General features: G+C 55.3%; 1 protein-coding gene and 1 long non-coding RNA gene across 4 annotated transcripts; both read right to left on the bottom strand.

Annotated features, from left to right (window-relative positions):
• Positions 1-418: 418 nt before the first annotated feature.
• ADAR (adenosine deaminase RNA specific) lies at positions 419-14,336 on the bottom strand. 3 transcript variants are annotated; one of them, XM_064475173.1, is made up of 15 exons: positions 14,113-14,336; positions 10,451-11,992; positions 8,619-8,808; positions 8,354-8,511; positions 7,810-7,951; positions 7,401-7,618; positions 7,006-7,162; positions 5,813-5,984; positions 5,134-5,227; positions 3,622-3,750; positions 3,388-3,521; positions 2,716-2,898; positions 2,114-2,226; positions 1,432-1,559; positions 419-1,173 (listed from the first exon to the last, which is right to left on the bottom strand). In XM_064475173.1, exons 1-15 carry the CDS (start codon positions 14,319-14,321, stop codon positions 933-935), a joined length of 3,810 nt encoding a protein of 1,269 aa, XP_064331243.1. In that variant the 5' UTR covers positions 14,322-14,336; the 3' UTR covers positions 419-932. The 3 variants fall into 3 exon arrangements, with proteins under 3 accessions (XP_064331243.1, XP_064331244.1, XP_064331245.1); XM_064475174.1 differs by having other exon boundaries at positions 8,354-8,492; positions 8,606-8,808; positions 14,113-14,223; XM_064475175.1 differs by lacking the exon at positions 14,113-14,336 and adding an exon at positions 13,155-13,320.
• Positions 14,337-16,712: 2,376 nt separating this feature from the next.
• LOC135318156 (uncharacterized) lies at positions 16,713-21,210 on the bottom strand. The gene is made up of 3 exons (XR_010376541.1): positions 21,125-21,210; positions 20,196-20,350; positions 16,713-19,989 (listed from the first exon to the last, which is right to left on the bottom strand). It is a non-coding gene; the product is annotated as an uncharacterized LOC135318156 (long non-coding RNA).
• Between the last annotated feature and the right edge of the window lie 6,276 nt (positions 21,211-27,486).

Here is a 27,486-nt window from a genome sequence, read left to right as displayed (position 1 = left end):
ACAACATCCAATAAATTTGCTGTCACGTAGGAACAGCGTTTTTCCTTCTCACCTTCCGCAAGCGTGCCGGGCACGTGGTTGAGCTCAGAGCCAAGCACTCAACATGGCCTGCAGCCACCACCAGCCTCCAGCCCGCCAGGACTGGAGCGGAGATACGCCATCTAGAGCCAGAGGGGGGGGAAGGAGCCAGGAGAACCCTGCCCCATCATTTCAGGGCACACTCCAGCCCTGCGAGGGCCCAGCTGTGCCCGATGAGCCCCTGTTTAAGGGAGGAGGCTTAATTCACAACGGCCCCAGTTCTACATGAGATCATTCATCTTTTAGCAAACAATAACTCACCTCCATTCCTCTCCCAAGCCCACCCAGGGCCCCTCTTTCACCCTGCAGGACAGAGACGCACCTGTGGCACAGAGCCAGCTCTAGTACAGAAATTCTTTTTTATTATTAATGCGGAATGTTATGCTGGTCCTGCCGGCTGTCTTGCAGAGCTCAGTCCCGTGTCCCAGCCATCTTCCAACAGAGACACAGAAAACCAGCCAGTCTTTTTTTTTTTCTCCCCTCAGAAGAGAAAATTTGCCTCAAAACCTGCCAGAGGGCTCTGTAGTGCACAGTTCAAAGGTCTCGAGCTCACAGTCCAAGAATCCCTCTGGTTTCTTGTGCCTTCTTTTAAAAAAAAGAGGAGACAAAACCATAAAAGCAAACAGGGACTGAGCCTGCCCTAGCTTAAAAAAAGACAATTATTTTCATGCATGTTTTAAAAAGAGAAAGGGCAGGGTCTCAGAGTAACAAGACGAGAGAGAAGGCAGCCAGGCCTACAGGGGAAACTGCTGCACGCTCCTGATTCCGCCTCAAAAAGGTGGTGGCGAAAGAAGGACGCATATACCGGTGCACATGCCTGTGCACACTCACCCACACGCACACAGGGCACCTCATTATGCACCAGGGAAAGAGAAATTATCTTCCTCTTGGGGTTTGCGGATCCAGCTGCCGTAGCCCATCTCTTCCAGCGTGCTGAAGAAGTGCTGCTTGGCTTCTTGGTAAGCCATGGCTGCCTCCTTCGCCTCTGAGTACACCGAGAAGTTCTGCAGATCTTTGCAGTTGTTCTTGGCACATAACTGCTGGAAGAGGGCGAACATTTTCCTCTTGGACACACGAGACACCTCCAGCTTCGGTCTGAGAAGGGAGACAAAGGCAGCAACGAAGGACGTGACACTCAGGAGAGCAAAGAGAGTGGGGGCACAGGATAAAACCCAGTGGGCCGGGCAGTATTTTGTTTTGCTTCAAGCGCACTCGCTTACATCAGTTTGACATTCCCCTCTCCAGCCCCCCCCGCACGTAAGGTGCTGTAACAGCACAGAGAGTACGCAACGACTTCAGAGCCGCCCCTCTTGCCCCACACAGAAAAGCAGCGTCAGGAAAGGCTCCTCTTACCCATCTACTTTCCCTTTTGTGCCATCCAAGACTTCAACTTCGCTTTCATCAGCAAGACACCAATTCACCGAGGACTCCTTCGTCTTGCCCGTCTGCCTTGCGGAGTCGTACACGCTGACTCGCCCAACCTGCGTGAGGTAAGAGGGGCTCTCAGCACCAGTCCCGCTGCGCAAGCTCTCTGCTAAGGGGCCCCTCTTGCCAGGGGACTGGGCACACGGCCCCACGCTCACCTGTGCCAGAGCCTAGCGCTTACTTTCCATCCCAGCTGCTTGGTGCTTTGCGTGTTAAAACCCCAGTTACCCCACACTCAAGGGGCCCCGCTGCTGCTGCTGTTCCTTTCAAGGCAGCCACGCTAGGTCTGATCTCATCTGGGACATGTGAAGTCCAAGGAGTTTCCGCCCCCTGCAGGCAGGGGTTCAGCTCATCCCGAACTCCTGAGAGCAGCAAGCACTAGGTTCTTACTAAGCTGAAGGCTACCGGGGCGACCTTGGCCTCCTTTTTCCCCACACCAAGTCATTGCCAGTAACCCCCAGACACTGGGATGACAAAAGTGACAGTTTCTGGCCATCAGCCTCCTGACCCTGGCTTCTGCCAGGTGACCCTCCTGCAGAGCGAGGCCCGAACCCAAGGGCAGAGGTGGAAAGGGGGATGGAAAGACGAGGAGGCGCCCAGCCTGCAGTACCTCGGGATGGTTAACATGATACGGAGCCTGGAGCTTCCCCTGCAGCACGTTCCCATCCCTCGCCACGCGGCAGCAGATTGCACGTGTTAAGTGACCCTGACTGTACAAGTAACCTGTGAAGACAGACGTGAAGGCATTAGGAAACAGGAATGGCCCAGGTGACGGATGGGCCAAACCCCGAGAGCCACAGCGCTTCTCACAAGCGCCAGGGAGCTCGCAGCCATGTGGCTCAGCAACAGCTACGGGTACCCTAGATGTGTAAGATGAAGTTTTATAGACTGCAACATTTCTCACCGAAGACACAAACAGGCAATTTTTGTCTCACCCTCCCAGATCACATGTGCCTTCTAAAAAAAAAAAAAAAATCAAGAACCTTGGAGAAAAACCCACTCCACCCACAGCATAAAATCCACAAACTCCCTTTCCACTTCCAAGCAGCGCAAGCTCTGCCAAGAACGACGTTTCAGTCTATTACTCCTACAGCCTCCACAAACAAGCTTTTCCACCGCTTGGGGAAGGGACGTTGCTTGTCGCTGCGGCCCAGGTCTAAGGAGCGGGGCAGCACGTCCAGCCCAACCCAGAAAGGACGGCGGGTCTCATACCGAGTGTGACAGAGCTGAGATAAACTGGTTCTATGAAGTGGGACAGCAGCGCCCCTTGCAAGCCAAGTATATTCCAGCGTAAGATTTTGTCGCTGCAGGACATGGTTCGCAACCGCTCCCCGTGCTGGATCCCATCCCATGTGGGCACTATGTCACTCGACTCCACAGGAATGGTGCCTTCCCCTGCGCAAGAGAAGAAAAGCTTGCTGTAAAGAGTCAGATATTCAATAAATCGACACCCCATCAGCAACTGCACAATAAACTATTTCCCATGCGCAGGCACGGAGTGACCTCTGGAGTCAGTCTGTCTCCAGGTTCGGGGGACATTTTAGTACCCCATGAAAAAGGGAACTCAGTACTGATGACATAAGAGTCATTTTCACACAGCTGAAGCAGAACAATAGTGCTTGAAAGGGAGGTCAGAGATATATAAGCTTTGCAGCAACCTTCAGCCATACTCTTCCTAGTGTGGCAGTCCAACAGGCAGCGTGGGGGAGGAGGAGGGACTCCCTGGAATGCCCCCATCCCTTTTGCCCACCCCGTTTGGGTCCTGAATGCTTCAAATCCCACAACAGCACCACACAGAGAGGGGTAAGGAAACTCTGGAGCTCCGGAAAGGCTCAGAAGAGAGGACTGGAGCCACCTCACCACGCAGGGAGCAAACACACTCACCGTTCTCCACCTTGGTCCGCAGCTTGCCTTGTTTGGGGTTCTCAAAGAGAGGCTGATGCTGGGATTGCCCCACCACGCTCGCCTGATCGCTGCAGGATTTATCAAAGAGCGCCCCGTCTCCACAAGGTGCTGTGCTAGAAAACAAACACTCCCCAGGTTAGCACTGACTCTCCAGGGCCAGGGGTGCGATAGCGCTGCTGACACCGGTCACTCCCTGCACAATTCCGCACAAACCTGACGTAGAGGTGAAAGGTAACACTGCTCTTTATTTTGAATCTCTTCCCTCCTGCTGGCTCAAAAATGCTCTCTTCTGCGGAGGAAGGATTAGACGGGTCATACTTCATCAACTCACTATAGAGAAACCTGGAAATAACAAAATCATGTCAAAAGACTGCTTTGCTCCTCAGACAAGGAGCACTTCAATCAAACCACTGCCCAGGACAGGCAGGGTCCCAAGCTCTGCCTCTGTCGCACCAAGTCCTGCTACATGGGAGAGCAAGAACCCGCAGCCACGGCTGAGAATACTCAGAAGCCAACAAATAGCATTCGATGCTACAGAAAAGGCACGAAACACAGCAGATTTCCTACCGTGCAGAGGACACAAAATAGAAAATAAGCATTCTGTCAGGTGAGCAGACAGAATCACTGGCAGGAGGGAGGAAGGAGCCTGGCTGGCAGCTGCTTGCGTGCACCTGATCCAAGTGTGAAGAAGACTTCAAGGTTGTTAACCTAGCACCTTTAGTCAGCACCGAGTGTGCACTAAGAGTAAACAGCCCCATGGGCAGCTGAACGCAAGTGATATTATTAGCACAACCCCACGATCTGTTTACAATGACTGGGTCTTTTATGGCTGCTTCTATCCAGGGCCAGGAAAAAACCTTGAGGTCTCCAACATAGCGTCAAGGACTAAAACACTGCAGCTTCACAGACTCCTCAAGCAGAGCCCGCGCAGGGACTTATTTTGGAAGGAGACGTGGAGCTCACCGTTCTCACCTCTGACAGGCTCTGCGGTGCCAGAGCAGCCCAGCAGCCATGACTGTCAAGATCAGCAGCTCAGACAGACAGAGCAAGAGTGCAGCTTGCTGAGGACCTGCCCTCAACACCTGCCGGCGCTGAGGAACGCAGAGTATAGTGGCAGCGGGCAAGGGCTGCAAGAAAGCCGCTGGCTCTGCTATTCATAACTGGAAGGGCAGCCATTAACAAGGCCAACTTCACCTCACTTTAGTTTAAAAAAAAGCGCCACACTGAATGTTTATAAAGGGAAGAGAACAATTGTGCAGTTTAGCTGGGAAAACCCTTTCCAACCGAGGAGAAAGGATTTCTAACTTATCAACGCAAACACATTCGATACGTTTTCCTGAAGCCTTCTACACCCAGATGCAGAAAGGCCACAGGGGGACCTGGCCTGCAGGTTCCCCAGCACCTTGGCTCAGAGCTGTGCTCAGACTGAAACAGCACGTTACGTGCCGGCCAAGCAGCCTCGGCGGGATGCTTTATTTTAAGCATGTCAGATTCAGCCCTTGGGCTCTTGGCAAGTCTCCAGTTCGGTACTAATTTGGGCACCATTCAGGCACGGCCCTTTCTTATTGGAAATAACTTCCCTCTATTTAACAACACATGGATAAGCAGTAGCGTTAGAGGATCACAGCCTCTCTCAAGGCGACAGAGCTGTCACAGCTACAACCCTCTAGAAAGGATCAGCACCTCTTGGCAGGCCCCTCTCCTTCAGGTTTCCCCTTGTCTCACCTCACAAAGCCTCTTCGAGAAATTATTTCTGCATGACAGTCATTCACTGTCTCCCCCTTCAAGCTCAGCTCTTCTCCTTTCACACAACGATTACCTGAAATAAATAAAAAGGTGAGTGTCAAAGCCAACATGCAGCTTCACAGAAAGAGGGAGGGTTTCACCTTGCTTCAAATTGTATTTCTTTCAGCTCCTGAGCAGCAGCACCCTGGCTACTAAATCATTATCCTGATGCAGTTAGGAAAATAAAGGGACAAAGAGCACACACTATAAGGACAGCAGAGACTTAAATTGCCACAAGTTTAGGGACAGCGTCCCTTCCCGAGCGCTTTTCAGCCCACCACCCTGGGTGGAAGCATGGCAGCCAACTAGCAAGGGAGCCAAGGTACATGCAGCTGAGAGAAGCTGGGGGACCTTGTGCTGTACGACGCGAGGAATCCATGCTCTGGTGCACACACTAGCGCGTAGCAATGCAAGCAAAGATTAAGAGCAACATAGCTGGAGGCACATTCGCTTTGTTCTCTCTCTATAACCAGATCACTTGTGACACCATGCGAGCCCTGGGAACGTTTCTTGCCCTCTCTGAAGAAGCCTACAGCAAGAGCCATTCCCGAGTCGTAGCTGACAGGGAATCTAGCGGGGAAGTGACAGTTCAGCTTACGCTGGAAGAAGCTGTTCATACCCGTTCCGATGCTGACCACCACTCCCAAGCCCTTGTTTCCCTTCCGCATGATGATGGCAGCCAGGATCTTCCGCCCCAGCAGACTGTGCTGGATGCGAGCAGTGAGGGTGTTGAAGCGCTGGTGGCTCAGCATAGCCATCTGATCGTGTAGGGTACTGCCGCTCACGGGGAGCTGGAACAGGGACACAAGACCAGGATTGCTAAGAGATCACGAGCAGGTCACACAACAAAACGGCTCGAGCAGCCGCTAGCCTGAAGTACAGCTACCCAAGCAGAAGGCACACAGAAAATATGAGCTACAGGCCGCACAATTTTGGGTTGAGTGCGTGGACAGTATCGTGTCAAGGGGTGGGTGAAGTTCTTTTAGGGATTTCTGGGAAATTCCTGTCCAACGTTTTGAGTTCTGCTTTGAGCGCATCATTAAGAGACAGCAGCAAGCTGTCTTCCTGGCAGCAAGCGAAATGGGCTGAGGAATGGCCTCCCGAGACTGCCAGGGGAAACCCTCATCGCAAAGGAAGAAAACCCATCTTGCCTGTTCCCAGAGACTCAGCCAAGGGAATCTGTCGCTGACTTTGGAGGAATTCCTTCTCTGGGTGCCTGTGAGGAGACTGCAGTCACTCCCATTGCAGACAGGCACTTGCCTCCTCTAGCACCGCTGACTGACAAATCCTCCCTGATGGCTTTTCTATTTAGAGCCACAGCTGCTGTGCTCAGCTGTGCAGCCTGGAACGGGGTTTTTAAGAGATCACAAAACTCTTAAGTGTGATTTAAAGCAGCACAGGTTTGGGACAGCCATGCTAACACAACCAGAGCTTTGCTCTTATCTGATGCATGAGATTTTTTTGAGCTGACGCACATTTTTTTCATGCGGCATGAAGGAATTTGGAAGGAGAAAGAAAAAAGCCATAGAAATAAAAATGAGCATGTTCCTGCTCCACCACAGGGCCACATTTCAGTAACTCGTGGAAGAATCCAATGACAATTTAGCCCTAAAGCAGATGCCAGCAGGAGGGAAGAGTATGAATGTGCCCTGAGGAAACACCTAACCCGCTTCAGGAAAACACCAGTTTATTTATACCTTCAGAGAACAAAGATCTCACAGTTGATCTTGAAGGTATTTTTGTGCTGGACTGAACGGCACAGGACAGGCAGGGCTACAAAAGCTGTCCCAGTTTTGGAGGAAGAAGATTTACCTCAGTGATGTTCATCCCTTCCATGCACTCAGTCTTCTCTGTCTCCCCAATCAGGACTCTGAGCGCAGCATCAGCCGCCTCCTGCTTGCCCTGCTTTTTATTGTGCGCAGTTACAGCTGGGAACCAACGGCCTCCAACCTTTGCCTGATAGACAAACCTATAAAGACAGCAACGCACCTCTGAGAAACCAAGAAACCTATGGATTTGAGTCTGGTTTTTAAATTCCCTCAGTGGAGAGAGGAGAGGAGTGGAGGTAGCTTATTGTCATCCAGACATAAGGTTTGGCAGAGGCAGCAGCTCTGCCTGTTGCCATCAGGCACTTTGTGTTCTCTGCCCTTTCTCCAGGACAAGAGCAACAGGACAAGATTTCCTCCTGGACAGAGGCAGCTACTTACTTGGGGTCATGGGGAGGTCCTGACTGGTCAATGAGTTTGAACTCTGCAGCAAACCCATTGGAGCGGGCATATTCCAGCAGGCCACTGACAGGATTGACGTTAAGGTATTTGATGAGCTCCCCGACACCCTTCGCTTTCACCACCTTGGATTCATCTGGAGTGGCGGTCCATGGTCCACAGCTGTGCATGGACTGGTCACCATGGGGCTTCATGACAGGCTAGAGCAGAGTTAGACAGGAAAAGGCTGTTAAATACTGAGTAGCTGGTATTACCACAGGCCAAGAGCCCTCAGCAAACCTCTGCTAGAGCCAGCACGTGACCTTGTGAGGTGAAATCCAGTGGAATATGAAATAAAGCGGGGGGGAACCCAACCCAAAACACTTGGGTCTTATAAAGAAGCTCTTTGTACCTGTTCAGGCAAGACATGGGGTACAGACTCTCCAGAAAGAATCTTCACAGCAACTTCTGCTGCCATTTGCTTTGCTCCCTTCTTGCTGTTTCCTACCACAGCAGGGAAAATTTGGTCACCCATTTTCACACAGTAGCTGAACCTGACAGGACATTATAGCATATGAGAAGTGTTAAGCATAGGCATCTCCATCTGTTTATTATCCCCTTCTCCCAGTTCAAGTTAAATCCTTCTGCGTTATCTCCAATTTAAATCCACCACGATGGCCTTAAATACTCCCAAGAGAGCACTATCAGGTAGGGTACAGGACTAGAACCTGTTCCTGGTCTGGTGGAAGAAACAGCACCCTTTCTCTGAGAAAGGGCGTTGGTTTTGGTCTCTTTCTGGAGGCAGATGTCTTGGAGAAGCCATGCCCAGGCTCCTCGGACAAGAGGAGCACTCAGCTAGGTCAGTGACGACTCCAGGAATATGGGCTGCATGCTGAAGAGGAAAGGTATTAAAGAGTTTCTATCCTCCCCCCAAAGCTGACAACAATATGCCGTACCTGGGATCATGGGGCGGGCCTTCCTGAGAGAGCAGCTGGAATTCAATCGTGTTCCCTGATTTTTGTCCATACTCCATTAATACACTGATAGGGTGCTTCCCAGGAAGCAGGCTGAGATGAGCTGGGGCAGATGATGGCTCTGGCTCTGGATGCAAAGGCTACAGCAAGAAGATGGAAGAAACCAGTTTCAGGCTAAACACTGTTCGATCAGCCTCACAATTCAAAAAAATAAAACCAACCCAAAACCAAAACCACCAAGACCCACCAATTCCACTTCAGAACTGTCAGAGGGAAACAGCTCCTCTTCACATTTAATTCCTCCATGTCTTCCATTCTCTGCTTCGCTCATCAGGACCTTCATAGCATTAGCTGCTGCCTCCTGTTTAGCGAGTTTTTTACTCCCTGCTTCTGCTGGTGGGAATCGGCGCCCATTAATCACTGCCTGGAACTTAAATCTTTGAAAGACAAAACCAAAGAGGTGAATCGAGAGGCAAAAGTGCGGTCTTCTCAGAGGAAGCAGGTAAGGCTGCTCTTGGAATTCAAGTGAGAAGGAACAGCTAGCTCATGGCTGGGAGAGCAAACCCTGGCTGCCACACACAGAAGACAAAAATACCAAGGGTACTCGATAGCTCTGTGTCTGGGCCTCGTGTCATCGCGTTTCCAGAGCTGTTCACGACAGAGGAGCAACTCCAGATTTTACTCTGAAGGAACGGGATGAATTGCCTTGTTCCACAAGCACCAGAAACATGTAATGGCTGTATGCAAGAGCAGCTCGGTTATGTCTCCTGCATAGGGATGAAGCAAGCTTAAAAGCAGCCTGTGCTGCTCCATCTGCACCTGGTCACTTGGGGTCACTCAGCCGGCCGGCATTTTCCCTGGCTATCCAGTGCATTCACACCGTCTCAGAGAGGTGCTGCCTAACATAAACCTCTTGCCTCTGATGCATCTGTCTCTCTCTTCCCTGGGAACTTTAACAAACACAGCTTCTCTTCTGTCTCCCAGCCCTATACAGAGGAAACCTGCTTCCGACAAGGACAGGTCAAACCGGATCCGGACAGGGGTTCTGGGGCTGAATGCATTCAGATCCCCCTTACAAAAAAAAAAAAGCCTGGAACTCAGTCTTTAGAAATTAGGCCAATTTTCCTGTCTAGCAGATCTATTGACATACTCCATTGTGGCACATATGGTGCTTTTCACCGCCTTGCTGGTGCTCAGGAACAGCCACGATTTAGCGAGGGGAAGCAGGACTCCACAAACCCTAGCGTCATACCACATGCTCTGCTCACAGAGGCCACTCTGACCTGCTGCACCACAGAAGCGTCCGAAGTGGGTTCACCTCATCAGGCCCACAACATCTGCACCCAAGCACTTTGTTCTGGGCTCCCTTTGTACTACTTCCAGGGTGAGAGCGTCTTGAGAGGTATCTTAGAAATACCAGTTTCTCCCTATATCATGCAACTGAAAGCCAAGTGACTAAATCAGACAGGACCTAGCTGAAGAGATGAATCTGACCTTCGCTGCTCAGAATAAGGTGCAGGGTTGCAAAAACTGGGCTACCTGAGGTTCAATTTTAGCCTTTTTTTAGTTTCCTTGATTTCTTGCAGCAGCTTGAAAAACAAACAAAAACAAACTAGCCTAATCCTTCTGAAAATGAACTAAGCATTAATGAGCAGGCCCTTCAGGACAAAGTTGAGCAAACCATAGAATGCCCTGAGCTGGAAGGGACCCGCAAGGACCATCGAGCCCAGCTCCCGTCCCTGCACAGGACACCCCAAATTCACACCGTGTCTCTGAGGGCCTTGGCCAAGCGCTTCTGGAACATCACCAGGCTGGTGCAGCGATGCCTCCCTGGGGAGCCTGTTCCAGGGCTCCACCACCCTCTGGGGGAAGAGCCTTTCCCTAATGCCCAGCCTCACCCTCCCCTGGCACATCTCCCTGCCATTCCCTCGGGTCCCGGCGTTGGTCACCAGAGAGAAGAGATCAGCGCCCACCCCCCCCTCCTCCCCTTGGAAGGGATCTGTAGACCAGGGGAAGTCAGTTGAAGTCAGATCATTTTAAACAAAAAGTCAGCTCAGAAAAGGTAGGAAGTTTTCTTACCGTGGCTCATGAGAGGGTCCACTCTGCTCCAGCATGGCAAACTCACAGTGCTGGTATGTATACTGGGAATACTCAGTAAGGCCGCTCACCGGGTTCTTCTCCTGACAAGCCATCAGTTTCTCTACAGGCGTACATGGTACAGCAGTTTCAAACTGGGCAGCGTAACTGGGGGAAGACTGGGAATTCATGATGGATTCCGACTCATCAGGCTGCTTGTTGATAGCATTCAGATTATCTGGGATATCATCCATGGCCCACTTGCCATTTTCAGAGTTATCATAATTACTCAAACTGGAGAATTCGAGTTTAATGTCCTCAGGCAGGGCTGCTTCCGTGTCGCTGGCATCGCTCTGATCAGTTTGCCCCAAAGGCTGCTGTCCATTTTCTATACTTTCTTCTTCCGACCTTGTCACTGCTGGTGAAGCTACGGTCATCTCCTGGGGACACAGAAGAACAGAGGAAGGTGGACAACCTGACGCAGGTGTGGTATTTGCCGCCTGTGTGACCGCACTGGCCTTCAGCCTCATCTGCATCCGCTCGCGTTTCCTGTCTGTCAGGGACCACCGTGGGGGGTTTGTGTTCTGCTTGCGGACATCTCCCAGCTTTTCCAGAGCGCTAAGAAAGGCATTAACGTCCTTGGCCCTTGAAAACCCAATGTTTTTGGCAAGGTTCAGCGCCGTTGTTTCTGCCACACTGAACAAATAGTTGCAGATTTTGTCCTTCGTCTCAGCCATCACGGGATTGGTGACTCCTGAGCCAGCTGTGCTCCTTGCTCCTCCTCTGCTCTCACAAGCTGGATCTGTGCGACCACTGCTGCGGCCAGCGGGGCTTCTTTCTCTCCCTGTGCTTGGGCTGGCAATCCTCCACTGCGGCGGCGTCTCTCCGCCTTTCTGCAACTTGCCTTCTCGAAGGAGTTTATACAAAACACGGTTGACCTCTTTCTTGTGAGTTTTAAGTTTACGTGCAAGATCATGAACCGTACAAGTCTCCCCCTCCCCAAGTTGCCTGAAAATCGTCAGAATTTCTTGTTCACAGTCTTGTCCAGCAAGAGACAGTCTCTGGAAATTCAGCCTGATGGTGTCAGAATCTCCCTCTGAGTCCTCCTGACGATGGTACTGAGGAAGACAATAACGTGGTGAAGTTTCTACCCACGGACACTTGCCGGAGAACCTATGCCACCCCGCTCTGCTGTGGCTGGGTTGCCACCTCTCTCCAGGAGCCGGCACCGCAGCTCGCACCCCTTTGATGCGTGATTCGTCAAGTGATCCCTGTCCTCGAAGCAAACAGACTTCAGTGTCCTGCTCTGTTATGAACTGCTGTTGTAAAAAGGATTCCTGATTAGTTTCTTGTGGGTTATGAGGGCGGTTAAAAAAACCTTGATTAGTGCTGGGGCAGTTGCGTCTTGACTGGGTAAGATACAAGCCTCTGCCTCGACGAGCGCCTCTGTTCATAGCGCACTGCTGGGACACACGTGTGAATCGGGCCGCTTGCGTACCCGGAGAAGGGGAGCTGCGATTCACTCTGCACTCTCCCGTCCTGAGCCTGCTAGGAGGGAAAACACAGGAATTCAGAACCAATTTACACAACTATAGGATTCCAGAAACGCAGTTTAAACTGTTTCCCTGTTACCGAGGCATTTCAAGCATCCTTGCTTAAACTTCCCTGTTTTCTACCCGAGTCTAAATTATTCATGTGAACACAAATAACAAACTCTGTGTCCACCCAGCACAGAAGCCAGCAGTCAGAAATAGCGGGCAAGTAAACCATGAGAAACAGCTTTAATAAGAGCAACCCTGTTCCCACTCGACTTAATTTCCAGCTAGCTGCAGAGGGGCAGTTTGTCTTCGTGACGCCTTCTGTCAAAGGCTCACCCTGTGCTTCTGAAACACAAGTATCACTCCTCTGTCCTGAAGGAAGGCAGGACCTCAGGCCTGCTTTACAATTGGAGAAACGGGAGCACAACGAGGTGAAGCAGCTCACGCAGCTCTGTCCTCTGTGACAGCAAGAGGCTTGGCACAGCTTTTAGACTCACGGATAAAAAAAGTCTGAAACACCAGGTGTCCTTCGCTTCCTGGAGATTATGTGACCTGTAAAGCATCACGCCACAGGGGAAGTAAAGCGATAACATGCAGAGAAATTGGATAGGTGTGCAGCTGGCAATGGTGTGAAAAGTTTTTTTAGGACTGTAGCCCAAATTTCACTCATATCACAGACATTTGTGCCACCCCCCTTTGGTACAGGACACAAGTCTAAGCTTCTAATATGCTTTTTAAAAAAGCGCAGGATATATTCTAGCTCTTTGGCAACAGCTGTTTGTGAAACCGAGTGGATAAAAACATGCAACTGATACCTGCTGCTAGGTACCTCCCACCCTACCTTCCTCCTGGTGACCTCTTTAAGTCACCTATCTTCATAAAGATAAGACTTGCACCAGAAAAACTATCTCCATACAGCTCCCTATCTTCATCAAACACACCTGAAGGACAACTTAAATTTCGCTTTCATTAAACAAGTTCATTAACAGCTTCCAAGTGCACCCAGTGGCCACCATCGTGCAGCAAGGCAGGTTCCCCGCTTCCCAGCTCCACCGGGGGGCCCCACTGCCCCCCTACTCAGTGAACTCGTTTTAAAAGTGACCTCGAGCCAAAGGCAGGGCGGAAATCCCAGCAGGCAAGAAGAGGGTTTTGTAAAAATACGCTCTTACCTCAGACTCATCCGTACACCAAATTCCCTTATTTTGTGAAAAATAAATGGAAAGAAACCCCGACACGCAGATCATCTCCCGGGGAGGGGAGGCGGCGCCAGGCAGGCTGCAGGCCACCGGCCACCGCAGCAAGATGGCTGCGATCCCCGTTTCGGTTTCGGTTCCCATAACGGCCGCCTCCCCGCCCCGGGAGCCAGCGGGTGGGGCGCCGCTCTGCCCCAGCGAGGGGCAGGATTTCGGGCTTTGCGAGCGCTCGGAGCCCCGAGCGGCGGCCGCAGCTTGGCCTGGGCCCGGAGAGCAAACTCCGGAGGGAAGCGCCTTCCCCCGGTGCCGGCGGCCGGCCCCGAGCTGTCGCTGGGATGGGATCCCGCTCCGCACGGCGGGGCGGGACTGCTCTGCCGGTGCGGGAGGGGCTGCGGGAACGGCCGTCCCCTCAGACAGAGATCCCAGCGAGCAAGGCAGGGTGCGTGCGGCCCGAGCACAACCGTGCGGGCCAGTGCAGCCGCCCGCGGCCCAGGAGGCGCCCGGGGCCCGCAGGAGGTCCCCGAGGCCCGGAGGCTCCGCGCGGGCCGGGGCCCGGCCGCCGACCCAGCCGCACCAGCAGCACCCGAGGAGAGGAACGGCCCCGTGGAGAGCGCCGTGCCGCCGGCCCCGGCCCACCGAACCCCGGCGCTGCTGGGATACAATCGCTCCGCAGCCCCGGGGCTGCTCCCGCTGGAGGCCGGATCGCAGCCCGCGCCCAGCGCGTCCCCATGCCGCCCGTGTCACCGGGCCCGGCGGGAGCCGTAGGACACCGCGGGCCGGGCAGACGGCTCGGCTCTACTCGGCCCAGCAGGCCCGCAAGCGGCCCCGACGCCACCAAGGGCCCGGCGGGGTCCAAGTTTTAGCGCCGAGGCGAGGCCGGGAGCCAGGCCGGGCCCGTCCCTGCTCCCACCCCGCGGCCGCCGCGCCCCCTTACCCCCTCCGCTGCCGCCGCTGCCGCCGCTGCCGGCGCAGGTTGATGACGTACACGAGCGCCCTCCCGCGCCTGCGCAGGGCACACAGAGCCACGCGGCAGCTACCTTCCCTCAGGGCAACGTGCGCGGCCATGTTTAGCAAGGGCGGCACGTGCCTGTGCCGCCCTCGCACGCCAGGCGTGGTGTGGTTCGCCGCCCTCGCTCGCCCCATTGCGGGACAAGCCGCACAACCCCCTCCGCAGTTAGGGGGCGGCAGCCGCTCCCGCTATATCACGGGGCACCGCCCGCCGCAGCGGGAGCAACTGCCGAGGCGGCGCCGTGCGTGTGCGTTACTGCGCATGCGCCCCAGCCCCGCCGCGCAGGCGCCTTGCGCGCCGCTCGCGCGTCCGCTGGGCGTCGGAACCCCCGGGGAGAGGGTCGGGGTCCGTCTGCCCCCGGCCCCGGCTGCCGCTCCCCGCCGCCCCTCCATCCCCAGAGGGCCTCCCCGTAGGGCTCCCCCTCCCTCCGTGGGCCCCCCGTGTTCCCCGCGGGGCTCCCCCTCCTCCACGGGCTCCCCATTTCCCTTGGGACTCCCCATTTCCCGTGGGACTCCCCTCGCCCCCATTTTAATACCTCTGTTTTAATACCGGAGCCGCCCGACTCTGCCGAGGCCCGAGTGGTTGCCCCCCTCCCTCGTCGCCCCCCAAGTCCTTCCTGGGAAGACGGAGACATTCCCCTCCCCGATCCCAAGCCAGGCACAGCGCCTGTTCCTGGCAGAGCCTCCCTTTCGTGGGCAAAACCCTCCTAATCGTGCGAGTTAGAAAACTACCGGCAGAGAACAGATTGTTCCTGTCTGCTGCTTTGCCGCGTGCGTGTAAATAGTTGTGTGTCATTTACCATCTGGCAGAGGGATCCGAGCGCCGAGGCGGTGACGGTGCTGAGCGCCAGCGGAGAGGTGGAGGCGTACCGGCACCGCGAGCGGTTCGTACGGCTCAGAGGCTGCTGGCAGCTCGGGCAGCGCCTCTGCTGCGGTGCAACGGTGAGCGATCATCGCATCGAGGACCGTTGGACGCCAGCCCCTCTTCCGCCAGGGTGGTGGATGCAGCGGGGAGCCATAAGGGTCACTCGTGGGGCTCTGGATGCGTTTTAGGGGGCCATCTGCCTGCACGTGCCCATGAACAAGCAAAACACGTGAGGATGAGCTCCTCGGGGCCCTGCTAGCAGCATTGCCCATCCCAAAGAGATGGTGGCCCTTGCATGTGCCTCCAGGCAGGGACCCTGCGCCCGCTGTGGCTGCTTCCCTGTGGCTTGCGAAGGCATTTCAGTGAGCCTGGAGTCACCACAGGCACACAGAAAGAGTGAGTCAGGCCCCAGAATTGCCAGGTTCCGCTGCTGCTCATGTTCAGTGATGTTTTTTTGGAGCTGAGGTTGAGGGTTTTTCAGGGTTTGGGGTATTTTTCAGATGATATCTGGATTCTGAGATTTGGGGGCTTGTGTTTCCCAGTTTGGTTTTGGTGTGGGTTGGGTTGGTTGGTTTTTTTGCTGTAATAGGGAGACTCATTTTCTAAAAACGGACCCCTTCACCAGTGAAATTGTCACATCTTCATTCCTAGGAGGATTTGGGAGCACAACCCCTCCTCTGCCTGGGATGAGGCTCACGCAGACCCGCAAATGCCGAGGGTCAGGCACTACCAGTCCACGTACGCAGCATCTCCCACCCAACTCCGCCGAAGCACGAATGACTCCGCAGCACGCGGAGCACACAACAATCAACTCCTCAATCTGTTCTTTTTTTTTTTCCCCCCCTCCCCTTTTAATTGCTTGTGATCACTCTGAAGCTTTAACCCAGCCTCGGTGAAGGTGATTCATCTTGGCTGCTGTTAAGGCAGAACGGGAAGGTTACAGCACTGCTCTCCACTGTGTCGATGTGATCTACCCTGCCCATGAAATAATCTATAGCTGGTGTTATGGGGCCATATATCCTCTGGAATTGCAACACCCTAAATGCGACAAATAGCCACTTAATCGATACACGTTCATTCTCTGTTCTCTTTTTTTATGGAAAATTGGGCAGACTCCCAACCCGTTTCCATAGGAACAGGCTGGGAGAATGGGAGAGCCGCTGGCTGCCGAAGGCCTGGCGTTAACGCAGCCGTGGTGTCGGCTCCATGCTAGCAGAAGCTCCAGTGGCCTCCCAACATCACCGCCGCGTAAAGCCGTGTCAATTTGTGCTGGAGGTAAGGAGCTGCCAGCTGATAACCGGCTTACGTGTGGGTACCTGCGTTATCCCTGCAGAATTTGGCGGAGGATGGAGAGGGCTCCTTTGCTCGCCCGGCGCCAGCATCCCGGGATGCTGGGGCTCATCCTGCCCCCCACCCCGCTCCCCTGGGGGCTCCCCCAAACCGACCTCTTCCCCAGGGCTGAGCAAAAGCTTCCCCGCGCGATGGCAGCATTTGCTAAATCTCCAGCGCCAGCTGGAGATGCCTCAGGTGTCTGCTTTGTTTTGCTTCCCTCTTATGAAATGAAATGAGAGGAAATAAATTGTAGCACAGCTCCCCCACCCGACTTTCTGTTCAAATGCCAGCTCTCAGTAAGGCTATTGTTCCGCAGAGTTTCATTTTAAACTGCTTTATTAGACATTCTAAAATATCACTTCCTCGCTCTTGAAGGCAGCCTGTTCCTACAAGAGAGATAAAAGCTCATGGCTTGATTGCAAAGGGGACATTTTGTTACTCTCCTAAATCAGCTGACTGCATTTTTTAATGGAAGGCAGCCCTGCGAGCAGTGGTGCGTTATTAGCCTTGCCGGTGCCTGCTCCCCTCTACCCCAGGGGCAAGCTCTGCTTTCACACTGCCGAGGCAAGAGGTTCAATTAGGTTTTGGCCTTCTTGCAGAAGTGTCCATCAAGCGCTCCAGGCTTCTCGTATGTGGAGTGAGGAACTGGGCCCAGTCGGTTCCCACGTCCTCCCAAACGTTGCTCTTTCTCTTGTCTGGCTGCAGATGCACAGCTGGGAACCAGCATGGCAAATCTCCATAACTCCAGTACCTTCGCTTCCCCTTGGAGGGGAAAAAAACCCTTTTATCTTCTTCCAGTAGATTTTTATTGTAGCTATAAGCATAGTGCAGGTAATGCACCGGAGATTCTGCCCCATCCTGAGCCTGGGGCTTCGGTTGGGACACCACAGAAAGGCGCTGGTTTCCAGAAAGTGATTTTTTTTCACCTGCTTTGCCCTCTCCTGCTCCTGAGGGGCTGGTTCCTGGCTGGGGAAGCAGAAGAGCTCTCCAAGGCATTGTACAAGCTTTTTCTTTCAAGGCTCCTCACTGCTTAGCAAAGAAGTGAACCTGAGCTTTGATGCAGCCCCAGCAGCTGCCATGTCTGTGCTCCCGAGACATCAGCAGCAATTACTCATCGTGAGAGCTCCTAGTGCCGAGCAGAGGAGAAGGGAGGACTCTGCCACATCTCCTGGCACCTCTGTCCATGCAATGCTTATCCCCCTCAGGCGTCAGCGTGCTCCAGGGATGCGACGGCGTGCTCCCACAGCCTTCATCCTTGGCTCTGAGCCGCCGTGGAGCCGGCAGGGAAAGGCAGGTGGGGCTGACACAGCTGCAGCAGGTGAAGGAGCCGGCGCGGTGACTCCCACGGCAGCTGCAGCAGTGGGAAGCAGCAGAGTTTTATTCCGGCTGTTACAAAAAGTACCCTTGAAAATAGGCAGGAGAAGGCAGACTGCGGCGCAGCCACCCGCGTGGCAGGGGATGCCACGTGAGCACAGCCTTCACCTTTAGCTCTTGGATGTTAATGGGCTCATCCATCGTGTTTTTATAGCCATCACAGTGTCTGCTTGGCAAGACCTACCCTGCAGTGGTCACCTCCAGCCTTGTGCCATGATGGCCAGGGGCTCCTCCGGCTTGGAGGGGGGCTGTGGGAAGACCGGCGGCTCCCACCGCAACAAAGCGTGCTTCGGGTGCCGGCATTTCTCCTTGATGTGGCTCCAACTCGTCAGCCTCTCCTTTACCGAGCTGTGATCTCTTTGTTAATGGCCCAAGCACCACTGCAGGGTGTCAGATGGGGACCCCGGACAGACCTCGAGCTGCCCAGCACCCCTCTGAGCTTGTTCTTGGAGGGGGACCAGCAAGGAGAAGGGGGTTACTGTCACTGCTCTGAGTTAGTGCACCTGATGCAGCAGTTCCCAGAGAGTGAATCAGTTAAACTGATGAATCCTCTCTAATGCCAGAATTCAAGGAGCTTCCTAATACGCGTCAGGCGACACGACATTAATACTCTCTTCTGTGACCTTTATATCACCATCCAAGCCCAGGTTCCCCTTTTTGCCCTTTGCTATTCCTTCATCTTTAATATTAAAGATGATTTATCTGCAAGAGGGCTTTATCGTGCACTCAGACAAATCAAAGAGATTTCACAATCCCTCCCCAGGGCAGAGCCGTGGGTGGGAAAAGCATCAGCCCGAGGGTAAAAGGAATCCCATGCAGCCCCAGGCAGAGCTCTCCACAGCTGCTCCCCTGCAGCTCGCCACCACGCCAGCGTCCGATTTTCACCCGCATGGCTTGCGGTACTTGCCACGGGGCTCCCTGCTGACCCCACCATTTTCTTCAAGGTCAGCGCTCGGCAAGCCCCGGGGGGTGCCCGGGGCGCGCAGCCGCCTCTCTCCGCTCCTCTTGATTTATGTGCTGTTGAGCACAGAGAGAGTCTAATGGACCGCCTCGCAGGGGAAAGCCTGGCGCAGCCGGGTCTCCAAAGGGCTTCCTCGTGTGTTGGACTCCTTTGTGCCTCCCACGGGATCCCATTACACCTCCTTTGCTGCTTTTTCTTTATTCACTGTGGGTTTTTTTCTTTTCCTCCATGCAGCACAAGCCAACTGCCAGCGACACACGCTGATGGAGAGGCGGGAGGGCGGCTGGAGGGAGTGATGGATGGCACAGGAGATGCTCGCTGCAGATCTCAGGGACACGTCCAGCACTTTAATTGGTCAGCATGCACAGATTTCCTTACAAACAGCATTTTTTAATCTAAAAGAAAGCAAGAAACTGGAACGTGTCTTGCTTCTTTCATGACTTCCCTGGAGGCAGCAGCAGCACATTAAGGAAAAAGAGGAGGAGGAAAAAATAGTCAGAAGCACCAGGTGGCTGAATATCTTGCAGCCTAATTGATTCCTCTTTAATTAGTACAAAACCTGTTGCTCCCAACCAACGTTCAGTGCCAGCTTTGGAGCAAGCAGCGTCCTCCCCGGCCCCGTGCCAGCACAGCTTGGCGTGGTGGAGGGAGGAGAGGAGCCACAGGGAGTGGTGCGGGGTTGATGGTGCTTCTTCCATACCTGAGAACCTCAGCTCCTACAGCTTCCTCTGGGCAGCGAGAGCAGGAAGGAGGAGAGCCGGCCGTGTAGCGCCGGTCGAACACCGAGCCACAGCGAGGGGCGTGCTTGGGAGCATCCCGAGTAACTGAGCCTTCACAGGGGATTCTGTGCCTGTGCCTGGCCTCACCTGGGAAACGCTCACTGGTCCTCGCCCAAATCTGGTTATTTTTCAAATGGAAGAGAGCTTAACTTCCTTTTCAGTGAATTTACTTCTCTGCCCTTTGCCTCCTGACTTTTGAAAGGACATCCAAGCCCTTGCATGGATTTGAAACCAGGCTCTGTGTTGGCAAAGGCTGCGCTGGGTTAGGTGGCAACTTTGCCAAGCGCATCAAAACTCACCCCCCTGCAGCACCCAGCCACACCTCTAGCACTTCTGGAAATGCCACCTTATGGCTTTAATTCTTTGCTCCTTCTGACCTGTGCAACACCTTCCCGTGGCACAGGGTGGCTGTGGGGGCTCCTCTGTCACCCAGCGGCTTCTCCCCAGCAGAGCCAGGAGTCACACCTCGCTCCTGGCCCTGGGTCCCCGGTTCTGTTGAAATACAGGGAGGGTCGAGATGATAACTAGTCTGCACATTTTGCAGCAAAGCCCCCACCACCAGCCGGCTCGCGACAGTTGCCGTTGCTCCAGCACAGCAGCAGCTCCCCAGCAGAAAACCGAGAAATACCCATTTAGGTAGAAAAGTGTAATTTATCATTGCCTTTTACAGCTGATCCCTGCTGAGAAACCCTTCTTACTGTGCGAGCGCCAGGCCAGCAGGCTTTAAGAAGCAGAGATGGCGTCTTCCATCCTGAAAACCATGCAAAGGGATACAAAAGCCATTAGCACAGGCCTGGCATCTTTTTCATGCAGATGCATCCTCCGTGGGTGCTCACGGGAATTGCAGGTTCATCTGGGAGACAAGAGGAAGTTGATGTGCAAATGCTGTGGCCTGAGCAGGAAGCTCAGGAACTGAAATACACCCTGCCAGCCCTCGCCCGCAGCTCCGGCCCTGCGTGGCACCGTGCAAAGGCGGCACTGTCACAGGCTGCAGTGACTGACGAATCCCAGCGGTACAGCCCCGGAGCCGGAGCCAGAGCATCCCTCTCTGGGCTCTCGAGGGCTCAGGGGCAGTTTTTGTGGTGCCGAGCTGTTTGGCTGCTGTTGTACAGACCTCTCTGAAGGTGCGATCTGGCCTGCACGCTCACACCGCCGCGTGGATAATTAACAGTAACAAATGACCCTGTTGGTGCCTGGAATCCCAAGGCTGGAGTGATGCATTAGCAACCGAGCAGCCTTGATTTCGCCTTGGAAAAAGAGCCCATCCAAGATGTAAATAGCTGCAGGACAGGGCCCCAGCTCATTTTATTTCTGCAGCAAGTGCAGGAGGGTGTTTACATGAGGTTTTTCTGCCTGGGCCCAGCTGGAAGCCATGGGTCCCCCTTGCTCACCACCCACCCCATTCCCTCGGGAGCAAGGGCTGCTCCGCAGGGAGAGAGGCTCACAGCTCATGAGCCAGGGAAATGCCACTGTGCAGAAGCCGTAGCTCAGTGTTGGAGCTGTTTTCTTGCCTGTGTGCATACGCAGAGCCTGATCCAAAGACCTTGGTCCCTGCCTGCCCTCCCTCGTCCCCAGGAGCTGCCTCCCATGTCCCGCTCGCTCCCAGTGGGCAGGTGCCAATACAAACCCGTGCCTGTGGAGCCATTTGCTTGTGGTTTTCCTCTCCCTTTTGGAAGGTCAGCAGTTCCCCACTGCTTATAAAAAGCTCTATCTGCAAGGAACTGTTGAGCAAAACAATAGCTTCCCCCCGACCCCGCTTTCCTCCAAAGTGCACTTCCCCTCCCGTCACCACACGCGCCGGTGCTGCCGGGGGCACGTCGCACTGGGATGGGTGAAGATGCCCAGACCCTCACACCGACAGCAGCACGCTCCCTTCCTCCCTCCCCAGGCTGGGAAAGCGAAGGGCAAACGGCTGCAGGGAGGCGGAGGTCTGCCTTGTGGACATGATTCTCTTTTTCCTTGGAGAAGCCTTAATCCCAAGCCATTAATAAAAACAGATTTCATGCCGCACACAAAGATTAAACGAATTTTGCCTTGTCTCCGTGGGCAGTATGAGAAATACAGCTGCCTTCGTACATTAGGGCTCTGCTGCGCTAAGCCACTAATACTGGAAACAAAGCTCGAGGGTTTTAACCACCTATCACAGAGTCCCCCAGATTGTTGGAGGTATTTTTAGGATTTACCGGTATTAGCTCAAAACAAAAAGCCCAATTTATCAATTCATCACGATTCAACCACTGCACATCACCCCCCTCCTCCTCCGCTGGCCCCACAACACCCAGAGCTGGGTGAGCCGGGGCGGGGGGGGCTGGCCATGCCTGTTGGCACCCTCCTGCCCCACGTCTGGGGATGCGCTTTGGGGCAGCCGGTCCCTCAGGCTGCTGCCTCAGCACCCGCTCGCTGACGGAGCGAGGCAAAGCTCACGGCGCAGCATTGCCAGGCTCTGAGCAAGGCTTTTGACTCGTCGCCTGGATTTAGCAGCGCTCAGTGGGAAAGGATCCAGCTTCCCCTTCTCTCTACCAACGCATTCCCTCTGTGAAAGTTGCTTTTGTGCTCTTTGCACCCCAGCCAGCTTTTATCCTCATTTCTTTAGAGGTGAGGGACAAACTGAGCTGTTAGTGGAGCTGGAGGGAGCAGCCCAGCTCTGATGTTCAGGCAGAGCCAGGGTGAGCCGGAGGGGAATCCTCAGGGAGCCTCGGCACAGCACCGGAGGAAAGCACATCTGCCATGCCATCGAGCTCTGCTCTCTCTCTGAGCCACAGCCCGAGCACATGGGAACCTCAGTCCCCTTCAAAAACGCCCTTTTGGGAGCAGGTGTCTGGAAAACCTCGCTGCTCACGTAAAGCAAAGCAGCTTCCCGGGAGCCTGGGACTCCGGAGAGGCAGCAATTAGCGCACGTGGTTTTACAAAGCACACAGCAGCTCCCAGCATGGGTGCGGGGATGCTTCCCCCTCGCTGGGGTCTCCCCAAAGCACGCAGACGGGCCCCGAGAGGCGCAAAGCTGCTTCCCAGGGATGCACGGGAAAGCTCAGCGCCGCTGGGGATCCACCGCCCCGAGCACAACCCCCGCGGCACCAGGTTTTCCTACGGCGAGGTGTAACCACAGCCGAAACGCCTCCAACGTTGCTCCGCAGCCGGACCCCGACCGCAGCGGGGGGAAAAAGAGAGCTCCCAAGACCAGCAGAACAGAGGGGTCTGAAGCATTTATAGATGTACGTATATATCATATATTTGTGTGTGTAACTATACATAGATAGCTGCATACTTACACACCCGCACAGGTAAATATTTATAGATACTGACCTCTTCAGATTAAAGTCCAAGGCACTTTTTACAGTGAACAGGTTAAAGCCATAGTTTAAAACATGCCTGTTTCTGGGTACAGCTCAGGTTTATGGCAATGCTGTGGGGATGGGCCAGTTCCCGCTCCCTTCCCCCCAGCCGAGAGGTCGGACCAGAAGGGGGGATATAACCCGGGGCTGGATCCTGACCACAGAGACACCCAAGCGGCCCCCCCTGGGAGGTGCCTCGGCAGGTCGGGGCATGCTGAGACCTCAGCGGGGGGAAGAACACTTTGGGCAGAGGAAGGAGCAGAGCTGGGCGCGTGTCTCGCAGCACCCGGAGCACCGGAGCCCCCAGCCAAAAGCACCTGCCAGGCAGGCGGTGCCAGGGCCCTGTGCGGTGCCCCACAGGGCTCTGAGGCAGCTCATCCACGGGGAAATAACTAATCCCATGAGGCAGCTTTTCCCCTCCCCTGCAAAAGCCCCTCTCTGCCACCCCAAGTCCTCTGGGTGCCTTTGGGGAGGAGGTTCAGAGCAGGGCAAGGAGAAGCGGGGACCAGTGCCGAGCTTGCAGCAGCATCTTCCCCTTCTCAGACCACTGAGGAATTGCCTTTTCCCCAGCAAACCTACCTGGTGGCCATCACACAGGGCTCCAAGCCAGCTGGGAGAGGCTGGGCAGGGGAAGCCCAAGGGAGAGCCGTGCAGAGGGTCAAGCACCCTAGAAATCCCCAAGGACCCCAGACCCAGCTGGCAGCAGGGGAGGCTCAGCCCTACCCTCCCAGGGGAACCAGCCCCTCTCCTCTGGCAGAGCTATAACCCCCCCCCCGAGCTGGTCCCAGCCATATCCCAATGAGGGGCAGCTGCCTCCAACAACTGCCCCCCATGTGGGGGCAGATGTGTGGGGCAGGAACAGCCCCAGCTGGGTAATCCTGGGCAGCTGCTCTCTGCCAGCTGGCTTCGGGAGGGGGTGGATTTCAGGTCTTAGGGTCCAGCAAAGAGCCACTGGAGCTCATGGCTGCTGGGCCCTGACCCTACTGGGTTTAACTGGCCTGGGAGTGTCAGGCCAGCACAGCTGGGACAGTATAATGATGATAATGATGACAGCATGGCAGTGACTGCAGCTCTGATGGGGAAGAGCTGGTGTAGGGGCTTTTAAGCTTTTGCTGGACAAAAGCAGCAGGAATTGGTCCCATAGGTGCTGCTCATTCCCAGCTGCGGTCACGCTCCGTGCGGGAAGACTGGCCAGGAAGGAGCATTGGGGCTGCAAAAGAACATTTTCAGACTTATTTGCCCACAACTCTTGATCCAGTGGGGATCAGGACGAGCCGCTCAGGGGCTGGAGGTAAGGGAGAGCTGCTCTCTGAGGCTCAAGGAGTGCATCAGCTGGAAGGCTGAGCCGGAGCAGTCCCTGCAATCTCATCGCATTTGTCTTTCATCTCTGAGGCTTCATCCTCCTACACCATCGCAGCCTGAGGTTTAAAGGAGCAAAAGCCATGGCTCCCCAAGGCAAGGCGCGAAGCCTGAACCAGACACCTCCTGGGCACGGCAGCTACGTTCCCTCGGAGGGGCAGGATCGCTCCCGGGGGCGCAGCGCTTGCCCACGGCAGCACAGGTCACTGGGGCAGGGCTGCCCATGCACCCATCCCAGTAATTTGGTGTTGACCTGAGAAGAAAAAGCGACGTGCTGTTTCTGCTTGCCTTCTTCTGAGCAAACCCCGCACAGCCCGGCTCCACGCCTAGGGAAAGCAGGCAGGAACAGTCCTGCCTGCAGGTCCCCACGGCAAACGCAGGGCAGCGTGTTTCAGCGGCCAGCATGGCGCAGACCGGCTTTGCAAGGAAGAGGACGATGTTTGCACCCTCACCCTTTCCTAGGCACAAGTGCTTGCCTAGCTCAAAGCCTGCCTGGCTCCAGCCCGCGCTGAGCCGAAACATACCGCCAGTCCAGCCGGAGGAGGGAAGCCGCGTGCCCCGCACCACTTCTTCCACAAGAGCCTCCATCCTGGGGGAACGGGGGAATTTTGGCTCTTGCAGAGCTCGTGCCCGGGATGCTGAGTCCCTCCTCCAGCTGGAGAAGTCAATTGGTGCAGGGAATGGCTTTCCAGAAACCTCTGAGACCCCGGGAGGAAGGAGGGGGCAGACCTTTCCCGAGGGAGAAGCAAAGCTCCAGTGCCATCGGACCATGTGGACCTGCTAAAGGCCACCTTCGAGGTAAAGGGAATGAATACCTGGGGGGTAAAGGATAAAGAGCAAGGGGAGCCTTTCTGGCTGGGGTCCTGCACCCCTCCTCTGGCACCCCTGGCCCCCGCCCTCAGCGGGAGCAGCGGCTGTACTCAGAAACAGACATTTTTGGCAGCAGGCTGGCATTGCTGCCTGCTGACAGCCAGGTTAGGTACAAAACCGTGATTGAAAGTTACAATAACCTTTATAATATAGCAATATATTTCATAGTTAAAATAAACTATTATGCTTTCCCCTATTGTTAAAAAAGAAGCGAGCAGTACAGAGGCAAGATGCAAACCCAGGTCGAAGCTCCTTTAGTCTGGACAGAAACGTCTGTGAGTTTGCAGAGAGGACATGGTATTTTTCTGGCATTTCTAGGACGTTTTCTCGCAGGCAGCGCAGGGAGGAGGTTCACGGAGCAAAAAAAGCCCGAGGCTGTGCCGAAAATGAGACTGGCTGTGGCTGGGTAAGTCCTGGAGGGGCTTTGGGGTTCAGCCCCGATGGCGCGTGGGGTCGGATGCTTCCCAGTTGCGGGAGGTCGGCATCTCTTTGGGATTATAACTCTGCGTCGCAGTTTTTGTTCTTGTGCTTTTCCTCCACCTTGGTCGCTGGACCCAGCTCTTCTCTCTGCTTGTCCCAATGCCTTTTGGGGCCGCAGGCTCCAAAATGACGTTCTCAGGTGCGTAGGGAGCATCCCGGCACGGGGAGAGGGAGCCATTTACCGGAGACCTGCCAGCTGCTGCCAGGACGGGAAGCTCCGGCTCGAGCTACCGCGCTCCCCTGGGCATGAGCTGCTGCCTGCACTGAGACAGCTCAACTGCTGGTGACCAAGAGCTGCTCGCAGGGAGCAGGGCAGCGACTCCAGGCACCCACCCTGGGCCCAGGGCGCCCTGGCACCAGGGGACGCCGTGGGCTGGACCATGCTGGGGCGCTGGGGGCCTGATCGTGCCTGCCCTCACCATGGCCTCGGGGCAGCTCCCCAGTCCCACCAGTGGGGCTGGGAGGGGGCTTAGTGCTGGCCTTGGTGGGGTCTGGTGATCCCAGTGCTCAGGGCGATGGGTCAAGTTTACCCGGCACTGGTGGTGCAGGTGCAATATGGGGGTGCAGGGAGCAGGGTGAGGTGCAGAGGGTGTGGGATGGGGATGCAGGGTGTGGGATGGGGATGCAGGGTACACGGGATGCAGGGTGTGGGATGGGGGACGCAGGGGTGCATGGGATGCAGGGTGTGGGATGGGGATGCAGGGTGTGGGATGGGGATGCAGGGTACACGGGATGCAGGGTGCGGGATGGGGGACGCAGGGGTGCATGGGATGCAGGGTGTGGGATGGGGGTGGAGGGTGTGGGATGGGGATGCAGGGTGCACAGGATGCAGGGTGTGGGATGGGGGTGGAGGGTGTGGGATGGGGATGCAGGGTACACGGGATGCAGGGTGTGGGATGGGGGACGCAGGGTGCACAGGATGCAGGGTGTGGGATGGGGATGCAGGGTGTGGGATGGGGATGCAGGGGTGCATGGGATGCAGGGTGTGGGATGGGGACGCAGGGGGTGCATGGTATGCAGGGTGTGGGATGGGGATGCAGGGTGTGGGATGGGGACGCAGGGGGTGCATGGGATGCAGGGTGTGGGATGGGGTGCAGGGTGTGGGATGGGGGTGCAGGGTACACGGGATGCAGGGTGTGGGATGGGGTGCAGGGTGTGGGATGGGGGTGCAGGGTACACGGGATGCAGGGTGTGGGATGGGGGTGCAGGGTGCAAGGCGCAGAGCATGGGGTGCAGACGCAGGGCTGTAAGGTCTCAGGCAAAGGGGTTGTTTGGGGTGCAGGCGGTGCAGGGGTGAAGCTGGGGGATGCAGGGTGTGGGGTGCGAGGTGCAGAGATCACACACCCCCCCAGTCCAGCTTCTGTGAGCTCCAATGAAATCCTGCTGAAGCAGCAGCTCTGCCCCAAGACAAGGATCTCTTGCACCGTTCGCAGTCCTGAAACTGTCACCACTGTCCCTTCACTCCCCTTCAGCACCTCGGGTCCCAGCAAGCTGACAGTGCCTGGTCTTGCCTTACTCCATTTGATTTCCCAGACTTGTTCATCAGCCCATAAGGAGGTTCCCGCTGACGGTATCAGTTCTCAAGCATCAATACTTCCTCCAGCTCTCTGACACCCCAGGATACATCTCTGCACCTCACCCCGTGCACAGACCCGTTGCATGGGGCGGTTTGCTCCCGCCTGAACCCCAGGAGAGGTGCGGAAGCGTTTTTCTCCGCTGGCTGCCTGCAGGCCTGTGGAGATGCTGCAGTTCAGGCTCATTCTCAGAATTTGCAACGTTTTCTCCATCGCCACACTGGAAACCTCCTTACAGAGATGGGGAGAAGCTTCTCCTGCCAGGGAGGTAGGGCCGAGGGTGACCTGTAGGCACAAGGGGAGCAGCAGCAGGGCTAAGAATAGACCTTGGGGGGCTGCCAAGGCAGCGACGCTCTCCCAGCCTTCCTGCCCAC

Source organism: Phalacrocorax carbo, chromosome 28 (genome assembly GCF_963921805.1).
Source record: "Phalacrocorax carbo chromosome 28, bPhaCar2.1, whole genome shotgun sequence".
In the NCBI taxonomy this organism is placed as follows: domain Eukaryota; kingdom Metazoa; phylum Chordata; class Aves; order Suliformes; family Phalacrocoracidae; genus Phalacrocorax; species Phalacrocorax carbo.
The sequence above is the reverse complement of the archived record's forward strand: the minus strand, read 5'-3'. Positions and strand labels throughout refer to the sequence as shown.